Here is a 14,977-nt window from a genome sequence, read left to right as displayed (position 1 = left end):
TATTTATAAGCATTTTTAAATTTTTTTTTTTTTTTTTTTTTTTTTTTGACAGGCAGAGTGGACAGTGAGAGAGAGACAGAGAGAAAGGTCTTCCTTTGCCGTTGGTTCACCCTCCAATAAGCATTTTTAAATTTCTAGGAAGTTTTTTTGTTTGACCTCTGAGTTATTTAGAAGTATGCTTTCTTTCTGTACTTTTAGATGCATCAGAATTTTCAGGCCATCTCGTTACTGCTTTCCAACTTAATTGCACTGAGATCAGAAAAAATGCTTATATATCATAAACCTTCTGAAATTTGTTCAAAAGTAACTTATGGTTCAGAATGTGTCAATCTATATAAATGTTCTTTGTATTCTTACACAGAATACGGTTCACCAGTTATTGAATGCAACACATTTCTTTATACTGCATGAAGATAAATTCTTTACATTATGCTCACTACTGACACTGTTCCTTATTGAGTGTTCCTCTCCATGATGTATCAGTTATTGATGGAGTTATATTAAAGTCTCTCGCTACAATCAGATTTATATATCAGCTTCATCGTTCTGACTACTTTTCACTGTATATGTATCTTGAAGCAAATTTAGAATCATAAAATCTTCTGAGAAATAAACATTCTTATTAAACAGCTCTGCTTGTCAGTAGGAGTGCTCTTTGGCAGCTGGTAATAAAATCGCCCGGTGTCTTATATTTTGTCGGAAGGAGGGGGTCAGGTTTGCCTGGACTCTCCTGCCCCACCTCTCACTCTCAAATCCTGTCTCCTGCTTTAAGTGCATCTAGCTAAGAGGCGCATCTCTGGATTCTGCTTTGTGCTTTATCTTCCATTATTCCTACTTATTTTGAATCTGGTCGGACAACCTTTGGTTTTGTTTTTTTTGTTTTTTTGGTTTTTTTTTTGAGAATTTATATTGATTGTGATGACTGATTGATTTATTTGAATTACTATTAACCATTTCTTTTTTTTTTTTTTTTTTTTTTTTTTTTTGACAGGCAGAGTGGACAGTGAGAGAGAGACAGAGAGAGAAAGGTCTTCCTTTACCGTTGGTTCACCCTCCAATGGCCGCCGCTGCAGCGGGCGCACCGCGCTGATCCGATGGCAGGAGCCAGGAGCCAGGTGCTTTTCCTGGTCTCCCATGGGGTGCAGGGCCCAAGCACCTGGGCCATCCTCCACTGCACTCCCTGGCCATAGCAGAGAGCTGGCCTGGAAGAGGGGCAACCGGGACAGAATCCGGCGCCCCGACCGGGACTAGAACCCGGTGTGCCGGCGCCGCAAGGTGGAGGATTAGCCTATTGAGCCACGGCGCCGGCTCTATTAACCATTTCTTTTACGCTTTCTCTTGGTCACTGTTTTTCCATGTTTTATCTTTATTTCTAATGGGTGAAATTTCTCACAACTAAAGCTCATCATTTCAGTGAAAAAAATAGTAGCTGATAAGTCCTATTTCATAGATTATAAATCAAGATTCAATGTTGAAAAGCCTTCCTAAGGTTAGAAAGCCAATCAATGGCACAGCCAAGGACCAAACACGAATAGTGCAACACCCAGATCTCCAGGAGGTCCTTGGCCATACATCTTGCTACAAGCCTTCCTCCAAGTACTTCATCTGTCCCGCTGAGAAGTTAAAATAAGTTATTATGTGACTCATTTTATATATGGGAAAACTGACACTTGGGAGAGAAAGACATTTTTACCTATGGACAGATGAAAAATCTGTATAAATTAAAAATGTTAAATTCCTAGGAATTTTGAGGTCTTGAGAAAAACTAAACAGAAAATTATGTTAGAAAAGAAATTATTACCTGGGGCTGAGGTAGCTACCAGCTGAGGAACATTATGCTAGGTCCACTCAGAAAGTTTTATAAAATTTGAACACTAGTCAGACCTGACAGCACTTAGTAATTTGGGTTTTGCTATTTTACAAGACAGAAGCAACCACTGGGTACAAAAATGTCATCAATTCATATTCAAAGGGAGTTATTGTGCTGTTAGGCTTTCCCATCTTCCAGAATGAGAAGCCGCCCACAAAGTACCAATTTTCAGGAAAGAGTTGGAAAAAAAATTCACCCCATGTTCTGAGCTCTCGCTCTGGTCTCTCCCTCCCAGGGGATTCTACCTCTGTAGAGTCACCTCCATGAACCTCCGGAAATCAAGCATTTTTTCCGGTTGATTCCAAGTCCGTTCTTGGTTGTTCTTTATTTTTATTTGGCAGATTTCCAAATTCAAATTCGCTGTGCCCACACTAGGCATTGAGAGCAAGAAGCCCCTGAGAGAGGACAGCGGGCAGAGCCAGGTCTGGATGTCAGCAAGGTCCTCCTGGCAGCATCTCAGGCCCCATGGACGTTGCAATTCTACCTCCTGTGAAAGCACTGTTCAAGTATCTACTCTACAAAATGCCTTAGTCCTAAATCCAGGTCCAGACAAGAGTGAAACACTACTGGAACTAATTCTGATCTACCACAGCCACAGGTGCATACGCTACCTGTCATCAAAATTATTCCAGCTTCTTAAAGAAATCACTGTCTTCTGAACTAGTCACACAGACACTCAAAAGCACACAAGTCTTTACAAGATCATTAGGAATTCTCAAAGAACACCATTTGAAGTTACTTTTGCTCTAAATAACTTGGAGGAAGCAAATGCAGGATGAGAATGAGGAAGCTCATCTTGAATGTCACATTGATTATTCACAACGTTTAGTCATCTTTCCCAGGATCCCAGGGCTGATCCCCATCCGCTAGGTCAGGATGCTTCCCCCATAGAGAGGCTTAAAAGGAAACGACCCCTGTGATCGAGCGTACCTTCTTCGCCAGCAGTGTGGCCATCTGAGATACCACCATGTGGCCAAGCAGGAGCCACGCCAGCCTCCTCTTCCCCCATTCCATCCAGAAGCTCCACTCAAAGTCTGTTGGGTCCTAAATAAGGCAGGAGAGGCACGTGTCAGAGGAATGTTGGGGCTCGTATGAATCAGAACACAAATCCCAGTTAAAAATATAACCAGGAAGAAGACCAACATGAACCCAAACTCCATATAAGAGCATCCACCCACTCCTACTCTTCCCCTTTCTGATATCCCCCACCCATTCTGTATTCTCCCTCCAGCTTGGCTGGTCTCACCACCACTCCCCAAATGCACCTTGCACTTTCTGAAATAATTCAGTGGTTTTTTTTAAGATTTTATTTATTTGAGAGAGAGAGTTACAGACAGTGAGAGGGAGAGAGAGAGAAAGATCTTCCTTCCACAGGTTCACTGCCCAGATGGCCCCAACAGCCAGAGCTGTGCCAATCCAAAGCCAGGAGCCAGGTGTTTCTTCCTGGTCTCCCATGAGGGTGCAGGGGCCCAAGCACTCAGGCCATTTTCCACTGCTTTCCCAGGCCACAGCAGAGAGCTGGATTAGAAGAATAGTTGGGGCTAGAACCGGCGCCCATATGGGATGCCGGTGCTGCAGACAGAGGATTAACCCACTGCGCCACAGCGCCGGCCCCACTTGGTGCTTTTGCTAATGCTGATCCCCAGGATCTTATCTGGGGTAGAAACATACCATCTCCATTTTGTAAAAGATGGAACAGAGACTCACGGAATCTAATTCATTTACTCAAGGCCACACAGCGAGTACAAGTCAGGCTGTGAACTGAGGCTGTCCCAGTTTGGACACCTAGCTGATTTCACACTAATAAAATAGCATTAGTTCAGTCACGTTCAATCTTGCTGTCATTTACAGTCAACAAGATAATGTGATAGAAACATTCACCAATTGCATCTGAACTTGAAGTGAACAGCATGCCTTCCTTCCCTAAGCGCTGTGCCCCTGTCTGTTCCAGGTTCCCTATCCGGGAAGCTCCCTGGCAGGAGCAGGTGGAAATCCCTGCTGAAGCAGACATGTGGACACCTAGAGACCAAGCCCCTCCCGTTCACCAATCAGCGGAGAGTCAATTAAACGAATGATAAACAAGTTCACAGGTCACGTGACGAGGTCATGCTGGTAAAACCACCACTTTTTAAATAAGAATACAGGCTAAAAGACGCTGAAAGTCAAGACTGAACACTTTTTAAATTTATTTCAATGGCAGAGTGATGGAGTTGCCAAAGAGATCCATCTTTCACCCACTGGTTTGCCCCCTAAACGCCACAACAGCCGGGGCTAGCCCACGCCAAAACCAGGCACTCCAATATGGGATTGCAGGTGTCCCGATCAGCAGCCCAACCCACAGAACCACAACCCATTCCAGGATTTTGTAGTCATTTTACTACTAAAGATTTATTGATTGGAAAGGCAGAGTTAGAGTCAGAGAGATCTTCTATCTGCTGGTTCTCTCCCCAAATGGCTACAACACCTGCGGCTGGGCCATGCCAAAGCCAGAAGTCTGGAACTCCATCCTGATCTCCTACGTGAACGACAGGAACCCAAGCACTTGGGCCATCTGCTGCTGCTTTGCCAGGTGCATCAGTAGAGAGCTGGATCAGAAGTGGAGCAGCCAGGCCTCACACTGGTGCTCACAGGATACCAGCATCATTGGCGCTGCTGAAACCATGGCACCACAATGCCGGCCCCAGAATTCTGTATTTCTAACAAGCTCCTAGGTGATGTGCACTGCGGCTGCCCTAAGGACCACATTGGAGTAGCAGAGATCTACGTAGCTAATTACCCCTCCCTATAGCTGAAGGTTCAGAAACCAGACTCCTTAACAGCTCAGCCATTCCCAAGCAGACAAAAAGGAACGTAGCTAAACAGAATTAATGGTTGGCACCGCAGCTCACTAGGCTAATCATCTGCCTGCAGCGCCGGTTCACCAGGTTCTAGTCCCGGTTGAGGTGCCGGATTCTGTCCCGGTTGCTCCTCTTCCAGTCCAGCTCTCTGCTGTGGCCCGGGAGGGCAGTGGAGGATGGCCCAAGTGCTTGGGCTCTGCACCTGCATGGGAGACCAGGAGGAAGCACCTGGCTCCTGCCTTCAGATCAGCAGAGCGTGCTGGCCATAGCAGCCATTTGGGGGGTAAGCAAATGGAAGGAAGACTTTTCTCTCTTGTCTTTTTCCCACTAACTCTGCTTGTCAAGAAAAAAAAAAATAAAAGAAAAACAGAATTAAAACCTAAGTTTCTTTTGATGCCAATTAAAAAAAAAAAGACCCAAGCCCCAAGCAAGATGTGTCCATAATATGCATTTCCTGTGAATTTGCAAAGCCATCACACGCACTACAGTGACCCGCAGGAGGCATCCACACAGCCATCACCACCCTGCACACCACTGTGTGCTCTCAGCACCTAGGGTTCGACTTCTGAGAGAACAAGCATGGCTGTTTATTCTGCGGTTTTTAATCTGTAACCAGGCAACGCAGAGAACCCTGAAGGACACAGCAGACCAGGATCTCTCAAATACTAACTCCAACTTCCTGTGGAAACACTGCTTTTCCTCTTCCTAACAGTGGCAAAGCTCTGGGCCTGGTGTTCGTAAATGCAGACTCCCACTCCAGACACTGCGGGCAAAGACAGCAGAATCCCTCACCCTTAAGGAGCCACGTCTCGTGGGACGATGCCCAGTGCCACCCCACACATGCCTCACCTGGACTGCAAGGCGGGGCCGTCACTGTGCAGTCACCCGCACCCAGGGTGTGACCGACATCTGCCCCTCCACTCGTCTGGTCACAGATCGTCCTTCTGGGCGTGGCCTGCACTCACCACAACCTCACACCAATGCTTCAGGTGGGTTTTGGTCATTTAATTAACAGATTCACCTAGAAGAGTTTTACATTCAGAGAATGGAGCGCAAAGGACGGACAGTGCCCAAGTTCACTTCCAATGCCACACCTGCTCTGCTCCCGCTTTGGCACCACCGCCCACCAGACACGTCCATTGCTGTGAATGACGAACACACACAGACACGGCCCTGTCACCCAAGGCCCACAGCTTACAGGAAGGTGCACACTCGCTGCTGTCTTTGGACAAACACACAATGGCAGGTGCTCACCTTAGGACGCAGGTTAAGCAGCCCCTGTCTGAAACGCTTAGCACCAGCAGTGACTCAGCTCTGAATTTGGGGGATTCTAGAATACCTGCATGGACTTCACCAGTTCAGCCTCCCTGATCTGAAACATCGAGGCTGCTGCACACCCTGTCAATGACTGGGGAAGCTTATCTGTACCAGGCAGAGCAGTCCTACCATCCCAAACCATCCAGAGTTCCACCTGCTCCGCCCCCCCCCCCGCCCATCCCACCTCTTTCCCTCTGCCAACCACTGACTTGTTCCTACCTTTAAGTTTTGCCTTTTCTAGAATGCCATGCAGTTGGAATAAAATAGTCCAGTTTTGTTTGTTGACTCCATGAAAGATTAGTTACCCAGAGATCAGAAAAAAAAAAATTGCTTTGCCCAAAGCTATAAAGCAGCACAGGTTTCAAACCCAAGCATGTCACACACTTCAAAGAAAAAAAAAAGAAAAAAAAAAAACCAGAAAGTCATCTGCTGTGCCGTAGCACTGGCCCCTAGAAAGAAATCTTTACGTAAGAAGTTCCTACTTGTGCCAACCCCTCTACACACACATACACCACCTAGACTCAGCAATACCCCACAACCACAAAGCAGCCCCGTGGCAGGCTCAAAGTAAGTGCACAAACCAATGACAGCTCACAGATGACGCCTTCCTGACCCTTGCTCCCCAACGCACCCCCTTCTCCGTCACCCACATCTCAGCTCTAGAACAGACATATTTATCATGCCACCTTCGTTGTAGGGTATTCATGTACTCTCTCTTTAACGGGAGAATGATAAGTTCCCTGAGACCAAGAGCCTTGACCCAGTGAACACCTGGGCCACAGCTGGCCACCACCCACAAGCCTTTCAAACAGGGCGAGCAGGGAGGGAGCCGACTGCTGCTCTTGTTTCTGCTCCTGTTTAAACTTGGACAAATCCCTTAACTCTGGATCCGAGTCTCCTTGTTTGTCAGATGAAAGGCTGAACTAGCACCATGTCCAAGATTCCATTCAGAGAATGGCCAAAAAAGTGATTTTCTAGGCTAAAAGAAAAATACTAAGAGAGGGCTGGTCACCCACCCATGGCTGAGTCCTGACAGCACCCGTGAACAGAGAGGCTGCCTCCCCCCGGCACCCTCACTAGACCAAGGTGAACAGGTGAAGGTGAAGTCCTCCTGGCGACAAGGGCACGGGCTAGCGGCTCACTGCTGCGTGCCCCTTTCCTCCCTTCGTTGCCCTTGAACCTGCCCAGATTCTGAAGCTCTCACCTTCGGTGGGGCTGCAGGCCAAGAGCCTCTTACCAGCTAAAAACACAAATGTACAGCCAATAAACCAGACCAACAGACTGAACTGTTCTGAACACACCAAATGCCAAGGCAGCCACCAAGACGCAGTCGGGAAGCAGAGAACCCCCACCCCAACACAGCAGCTGCACCAAGCCCCTGCCAGTGCTTCTCCGCAGGCCCCCTCCCCACCCTGCAGCCCCCCGCCAGGGCAGAAGCGCTGCTCCCCACACCGATAGACGGCATTTGCGAGGGACGTGCCATCAACTCGGAGCTCTCCCAATGAAGCAGGTTCCTGGGCAGGCCGCACAGAGTCCAGGGAGCGAGCAGCGCATCTCCCAGCATTCGTTATCCAGGAAAAGCTGCAGTGACTGCCAGTCATTTTTCTCCTTGTCCTGAGCCTGCTTGGCTCCTGGGAACTCTCCCCCTACCCACCGAGACTTAATCTTTCCATTCTGTCCCCTGTATACCACACCCAGGCAGCATTTTTAATTTTTTGATTAATTTATGTAAGTAGTAGAAAGTTCCCATCTGCTGGTTCATTTTCAAAATACTCCAAGCCAGGGCCTCAATCAGGACCCACCCATCCCCCCCAGACATGCATAGCAAAGACCCAAATACTTGAGTCACCTGCTGCCTTCCAGGGCGCACACTAGCAGGACTCATGTCCATGCACTTTGGTGTGGGAAGCAGGCACCAGGAGGTGTCTACCACTGCACCACTATGCTTGCCTCCAAAGTAATGATTTAAGACCATACCCAACCATGTCATGCCCCCCACCTAACAGTCTTTATTTTTTTCCCGAGCGACCCAGAGAAATGGTCTCAGTCTTATTCAGCTCTGCCTAACCTTGCCCTGTCCACACAAGACACCTGCACTGAGTTCTCAGCTCGTGGCTTCAGCCCCAGCCCAGCCACAGGCATTGTAGGCACTTGGGGAGTGAACCAGAGGATGGGTGGGAGATCTCTTCCACACAGTCCAAGACAAAGTATTTTTTAATTTTTCAATAAAGTTTGTTGAAAAAGTTGACTGACTCTACAGTGGGTCCAGTTATTAGTAGGACAGCAGGACTCATTGGAAGGGATGGCACAGGTGCAGGTGGGAATGTAGGCACCCTCCCTCCATGAGCGAAGAAGGGTGGCTGCCTGTGTCAGGTCATCTTGAAGGACCTGGCACAAGCACAGTTTTCTGAGAAGAGATGCAGGAAGCCCAGGACGGGGCACCTGCCTTGAGTACCTTTACACGGAGAACACAACGCAGATTTCAGGAGGGCGAGGTCTTCCGCAGACCGCCCCCCCCCCCCACAGGACCTGTAGGAAACTTGTCCACTGGGGCTCCATTCCAAGACCCCCCCCAGTCCTTGCCTGAAACCAGATAGAACCAGATCCTGAATATAGTGCTTCCTCTTATGTGTACACAGTTATGATACAGTCCAAGTTCTTCATTAGGCAAAGTAAGACATTAACAATAAATAGAGGCCGGCGCCGCGGCTCACTAGGCTAATCCTCCGCCTGTGGCACCAGTACCCTGGGTTCTAGTCCAAGTTGGGGCGCTGGATTATGTCCCAGTTGCTCTTCTTCCAGGCCAGCTCTCTGCTGTGGCCCAGGAGGGCAGTGGAGGATGGCCCAAGTGCTTGGGCCCTGCACCCGCATGGGAGACAGGGAGGAAGTACCTGGCTCCTGGCTTTGGATTGCAGCACCAGCCATAACAGCCATTTGGGGGGTGAACCAATGGAAAAGGAAGACCTTTCTCTCTGTCTCTTTCACTGTCTAACTCTGCCTGTCAAAAAAAAAAAAAAAAAAAAAAAAAAAAAAAAACAATAAATAGATCTATAACAAAGTTATGTGACTATGGTCTCAAAGTGTCTTGTGCTACACTCAGCCTTCCGACAGGGACCCCATGAGGTGGTCTGCTGTCTAATGACATGAAGGAAGGCAAGTGCCACAGGCACTGTTGAGGCCACAACACGAGGGCAACATAAACACCAGCACTGCAGTATTGCACCAGCTGATCAGACAACTGAGACAGCTGCTCAGCAACTAACATTAACAGGAGGGTAGCATACACAGTGTGGATACAATAGATCCAGCTGGATAGAACAGAACAGCAAAAGATTTTGTGATGCTACTCACAACAGCTCACAGTTCAAAAGTTATTTCTGGAATTTTCCACATCAATTTTGGACCACAGTTGGCCACAGGTCTCAGTGCCTGTGATTCAGTCTCCCCTCCACTTCCGATCCAGCTTCCTGCGAATGTGCACTCTGGGAGGCAGCCCAAGTGCTCAACTCCCTGCCAGCCATGTCAGAGACCCAACCAAGTTCTGGGCTCCTGGCTTCAGCTTGGCCCAACCCCAGCTGTTGCAGGCATTTGGACAACAAACTATGGAATACAACACCCATCTCCTCCCACCGCCCTGCCTTCCCAAATAAAAAAGTAAAAAGAATATTTACAAAAGGGAATGTCAGCATTTTCAAAAGCTGCCACATCTAAATGGCAGGGGAATGCAACCATCTTAACACTCTCCTCCAAAGAGAACGCCTGCTGTGTATGGCAGATCCTGCACGTGGGCTCAATCCACACCCTGCCATGCCCCTTCCAGTGTGACATCCTATTCATCAGAGCTTAGAAGATGCAAGACCACATATCCCAGAATCCCCTGCAGCCGGCATGCCTGCTGCTTTGCTACTGACAAACAAATACAAAATGCTGGGGCTTTTTGTAATCTTTAAAAGGTACTTTCATTTTATGTAAAAGACAGAGAAAGAGGGAGAGAGAGAGAGAGATCTTCCATCCACTGGTTCACTCCCCCAATGCCTGCAACAGCCAGGGTTGGGCCAGGCTGAAGCCAGGAGGCTAGAACTTGTCCCCTACGTGGGTGGCAGGAACCCAAGTACTTGAGCCATCATTGGTGCCCCTCAGACTATGCATTACCAGGAGTCTGGATCAGCAGCAAAGTAGGTAGCGACTGGACGCAGGCATTCCGACAGGGGACACAGGTGTCCCAAGGAGTATCTCAACCACTGTGCCACGCACCCACTGCGATGCTATGACCTTGGGAGTAACAGCACACAACCTGTGGGCTGTGCGACTCCTATAGGATGAGCAAGTCCTTTGGTTGTTCTGCAGCAGCCGTGGTGGAGACCAGGGTCCCGAGAGCCCAGGGGAGCAGTGGCTGCCTGCTCTGGCAGGGTTTGCTCACGCAGCGTTAACACCAGGTTCTCAAGCATGGGGCTTCGCATTAGCAGTGGTTTGGGGAAGTGGCTCTAGGAGTGAACCTAGGACCTTAATGCCTGCTTCTCCAAGCTTTCAATTGTTCTGAAATATCCAAGCCCCAGCAATAATTCTTTTTAAAGTGTCTGGAGTGGATGCTGGTGTCTGCAGTGGAACTTGGACTAACCTACCACGGAACAAATGCTTCTTCTGGTTGGAATCCAGCTCCAGCTTCACCATGGAAGCAGCGTGACCCTAGCTCATTTTGAAGAGCTCAGATGCGTCTATTCAAAGGAGGCAAACGCAGAGGAAAGCGCCAGCCAGGTCGCTGCAACGAGCAGCAGCAGCAGACCAATCATGGCACCGAGTCAATGTCCTAACACGTTCACAAAGGCACTTAGTTTTGCACTGCAAAGCCAAGTAGAATATGACAAACCTTGGGGCCAGCACTGTGGTGTGGTGGGCTAAGCCTCTGCCTGCAGCACCAGAATCCCATATGGGCACTGGTTTGTGTCCCAGCTGTTCCTCTTCCCATCAGCTCTCTGCTATGGCCTGGGAAAGCAGTAGAAGATGGCCCAAGACCCTGGGCTCCTGCACCTACGTGGGAGACCTGGAAGAGGCTCCTGGCTTCAGGTAGGTGCAGCTCTGGCCATTGCGGCTATCTGGGGAGTGAACCAGCAGATGGAAGACCTCTGTCTCTCCCTCTCTCTGCATCTCTACCTCTCAAGTAAATAATCTTAAAAAAAAAAAAAAAAAAAAAAAGACAAACCTTACCCATCGTGCCTCTCTCCATAGAGCATACCCTGAGAAAGCTCCCTTCCCTCCTATGTAGCAGGTTGCAAAAGCAAAACACAGAGACACTTGACATTTTTACATGTTTCCTCAATAGCATTATTTGAATCTTACTTAGAGACTAAATCTAATTCCTAATTACATGGAATAAGAGTTACCTGTCAGAGACAACCTTTAAAAGATTCTAGAAATCGCAACCATTTCCCTGGATGTCCCAAGGCAACAAGCTCACCTGAACGGCCTATAAATCTCCAGACAAGAGATACAAAAGCAGACGCATTTTGCCAGAATTCTGCACAGAAGAGACACCGCTCTCTGGATGAACTCGAGCTAATGATTCATTGAGCAATGATTGGAAGCGCTTTCTTTTTCTCAACAGCTGCTTTGCGATTTCTAAGATAATTTGAATTAAATCATTTCACTGCTCACAAGTTCCAGCCACAACAGTCTCTCCCAACCAACATCCCCTTAAAGATAAAGTGTTCTCACTAACAAAACTTGCTTTTTCCTGCATACCAGGGTGTCTGCTACAATCTGCACCACCTGCGTGGGTAAAGCAGCTGCTTACCAGCTGGGAACGCTCCCAACAGAACAGGCCCAAGTGGCACTGTTCACTGGGTGCCTTCCCAGGCTCTCCATCACACTCACCAGCCAAGCCTGGCCAACTGGGCCTGCGTATAATGGCAGAGGGAATGTGTTTTATGGATAAAGAAAAGAGAAGGCCTCTTAAGGAGACTTACATAAATCGTGGGGAACTAGTGAACTGAGTAAATTCTGTGTCACTCAATTCGGTGACAGCCTCCGATGACAACTCTGCGTCCGTACCTGTCTCCTAGCAGTCTCTGTGGATTATGCAAGGCCATGCATAGGAGAGCAGTTCAAGAAGTTAGTGGAAAAATGGAATTAAAAGATAAGTCTATTGAGGTGCAAAAAGCTTTGAAATCCATGTACGTGAGCAGTCTTCAAAAAGTTCACAGAAGGGCGTGTGGTTAGCCTAGTGGTTAAGACAGCTGCAACCCACACTGGCGTACTTGGCTTGGATTCCTGGTTCTGGCTCTTGACTTCAGCTTCCTGCCAATACACAGCCTCAGAGGCAGTAGTGATGGCCCAAGGACTCAGGTCCTGGCCACCCACTTGGGAGACCCAGATGGAGCTCCAGGCTCCTGGCTTTGGTCTGACCCAGCCCTTGCCGTTGCAGACATTTGGGGTATAAACCAACAAATGGAGGAGGTCTCTCCCAAGTAAGATGAAAATAACTAAATTTAAATGTTTTAGATGGGATAAGATTTTTTTCCCCATCGATGCAGGGGGAGAGGACTGCGAGCCCTCCTGACCCCTGACCCCTCTTTCTCCTTGAATTTTCCCCGCTGTCTGACAGGCCCGGGGAGTACACCAGTAGTCATATGGAGGGACCTTCCCACACAGCTTCCGGATCTGCGCCCTTTGCCCTTAGGGGCCCCAGCCTCCCCCAGAGCACCTCCAGCTCAGAACCACCCCACGCAGCAGAGCTGCACGAAAGGCCAGGGGTGCAGACAGGCACAAGGACCAAGACCCCCCAGCTTCAGGGTACATCGCCCCCACCCCTCCCCTCCTCCGGCCTCAGCCTCCTCGCTGCCGGAACTTGTGTGTTGACTAAATAAGTTAATATTTGATAACTTTATACACAGAAGACACATTTTTAGGTAACCAAAAGGATCTTAGTGGAGAATGGGACTGGGAATGGGAGAGGGAGGAGGAAGGGTGGGAGCATGGGTGGGAGGGAGCAGGTTTGGTGGGAAGAATCACTAAATTCCTAAAGTTGTACTTAATGAAATTGGTATTCCTTAAAGAAATAAACTAAATAAAAATTTGTCTTAAAACTCTAACAAATACGCATGGTTCCAGGCAAGCTACAGTAGGCACATTTCTATCCCTATCACTAAGGATAGCTAAAAACCATGGAGATTATATTTTTAAGATTTAGTTATTTATTTAGAGGTAGAGTTACAGACAGAGGGAGAGACAGAAAAGTCTTCCATCTATAGTTCACTCCCTAAATGGCCCCAACAGCCAGAGCTGAGTCAATCCAAAGGTAGGAGCCCGGAGTTTCTTCCAGGTCTCCCACGTGGGTGCAGGGTCTCAAGCACTTAGGCCATCTTCCACTGCCTTCCCAGGCCATTAGCAGAGAGCTGGATCAGAAGATGAGCAGCCGGGATACAAACCCGTGCCCACTAGGGACGCTGACACTGCAGGCGGAAGCTTATCCCACTATGCCACAGCGCCAGCCCCTGGAGATTACACTTTTAAATAAACCTAAGATTCTGGAAGCAGAAAGAAGGCAGACTGGCTAGGGAACTCGGGACGTGAGGAATGACAACACTAAAATTCATTCAATCCAATGATTTAGTGGATGGACTTAACAGAAATAGAAGACAAATTGTTGAACCTCAAGGTAGAGCAACAAAAATTGTACAAACTGGGAAACAGAATAGAAAGCAAACAGCTTCAGAGACCTGTGGTCCAACATCCCAAGAGCCAACACTCATGTCACTGAATTTTCCAGAGGAAATGAGAAAAAAAAAAAAAGGAGCCGAAAAGATATGCAGAGAAATAATGGTAAGCATTTCTAAAACTTTGCAAAAAGTCACAGATCTACAGATTTGAGAAACTGAATGAACCTCAATCAAACTGAATATGCCAATTAAAGGACAGATTAGTTAAGTGGATTGTTAAATTACCTAACTCCATACTGTCTACAAGCAATTCACTTCCAATACAACAGTATGGGGAGGTTGAAAGTAAAAGGATGGCGCCGCAGCTCAGTAGGCTAATCCTCCGCCTTGCGGCGCCGGCACACGGGGTTCTAGTCCCAGTCGGGGCGCCGGATTCTGTCCTGGTTGCCCCTCTTCCAGGCCAGCTCTCTGCTGTGGCCAGGGAGTGCAGTGGAGGATGGCCCAAGTCCTTGGGCCCTGCACCCCATGGGAGACCAGGATAAGTACCTGACTCCTGCCATCGGATCAGCACGGTGCGCCAGCCGCAGCACACCGGCCGCGGCGGCCATTGGAGGGTGAACAATGGCAAAGGAAGACCTTTCTCTCTGTCTCTCTCTCTCACTGTTCTCTCTGTCTCTCTCTCTCACTGTCCACTCTGTCAAAAAAAATAAAAATTTTTAAAAAATATCTTTAAAAAAAAAAGAAAGTAAAACGATGGAAAGAGGATGCATAGAAACATTAATCAAAGGAGAGGTAGGAGCAGCTGCTTATCAGATAGCGTTCACTTCACAGAGACAAAAATCACCCACAAAGGAAAATCATTTCCAAATGATCAAAGGGCTTATCTGCTCACCAAGAAAACACAGTAGTCCCAACATTATACTGTGTCATACACACACAAAGGACAGTTGCCAGGGTTGGGGGTGGGTGATGATAGAGGCAGCACAAGGCATTCCCTGAGGTTCTGTGTCTTCCTTGTGTTGGCGATGACATGAACCTACACATGAGATCAAACTGCATGACTGGAGTGGCTGCTTGGTCTAAGGGTTCAGACTCCAGGGTCGCACATTGGAGCAGCGGGTTTTGGCTCCCAGTTCCCTAGCTTCCTGCTAATGCTGATCCTAGGAGGCAGTGGTGATGGCTCAAGTGATGGGCAAACCTGGATTACATTCTGGCTCCCAGCTCCTGAGTGAAGCGCTGGATGGAAACAGTCTCATGTACACGCTGCCTCTCAATTAAGAAAAAAAAAACTCCATGAC

General features: G+C 48.2%; 1 protein-coding gene across 12 annotated transcripts in view; it reads right to left on the bottom strand.

The window, feature by feature from the left end:
• HHAT (hedgehog acyltransferase) overlaps positions 1-14,977 on the bottom strand; it is a 300,447-nt gene that overhangs the window by 245,567 nt on the left and 39,903 nt on the right. For all 12 annotated transcript variants that reach the window (XR_016219599.1, XR_016219600.1, XM_008268452.5 and 9 more), the window contains one exon: positions 2,801-2,914. Coding sequence is in view for 10 of the 12 variants with exons in the window: in XM_008268452.5 (XP_008266674.3) it covers positions 2,801-2,914 (114 nt within the window). In the remaining 2 variants the exon portion in view is untranslated. The remainder of the gene's footprint in view (positions 1-2,800; positions 2,915-14,977) is intronic.

This window comes from Oryctolagus cuniculus, chromosome 13 (genome assembly GCF_051225735.1).
Source record: "Oryctolagus cuniculus isolate XC-2025 breed Fujian yellow rabbit chromosome 13, ASM5122573v1, whole genome shotgun sequence".
NCBI classification, from domain to species: domain Eukaryota; kingdom Metazoa; phylum Chordata; class Mammalia; order Lagomorpha; family Leporidae; genus Oryctolagus; species Oryctolagus cuniculus.
Note: the sequence above shows the minus strand (reverse complement) of the source record. Positions and strands in the feature narration are given on the sequence as shown.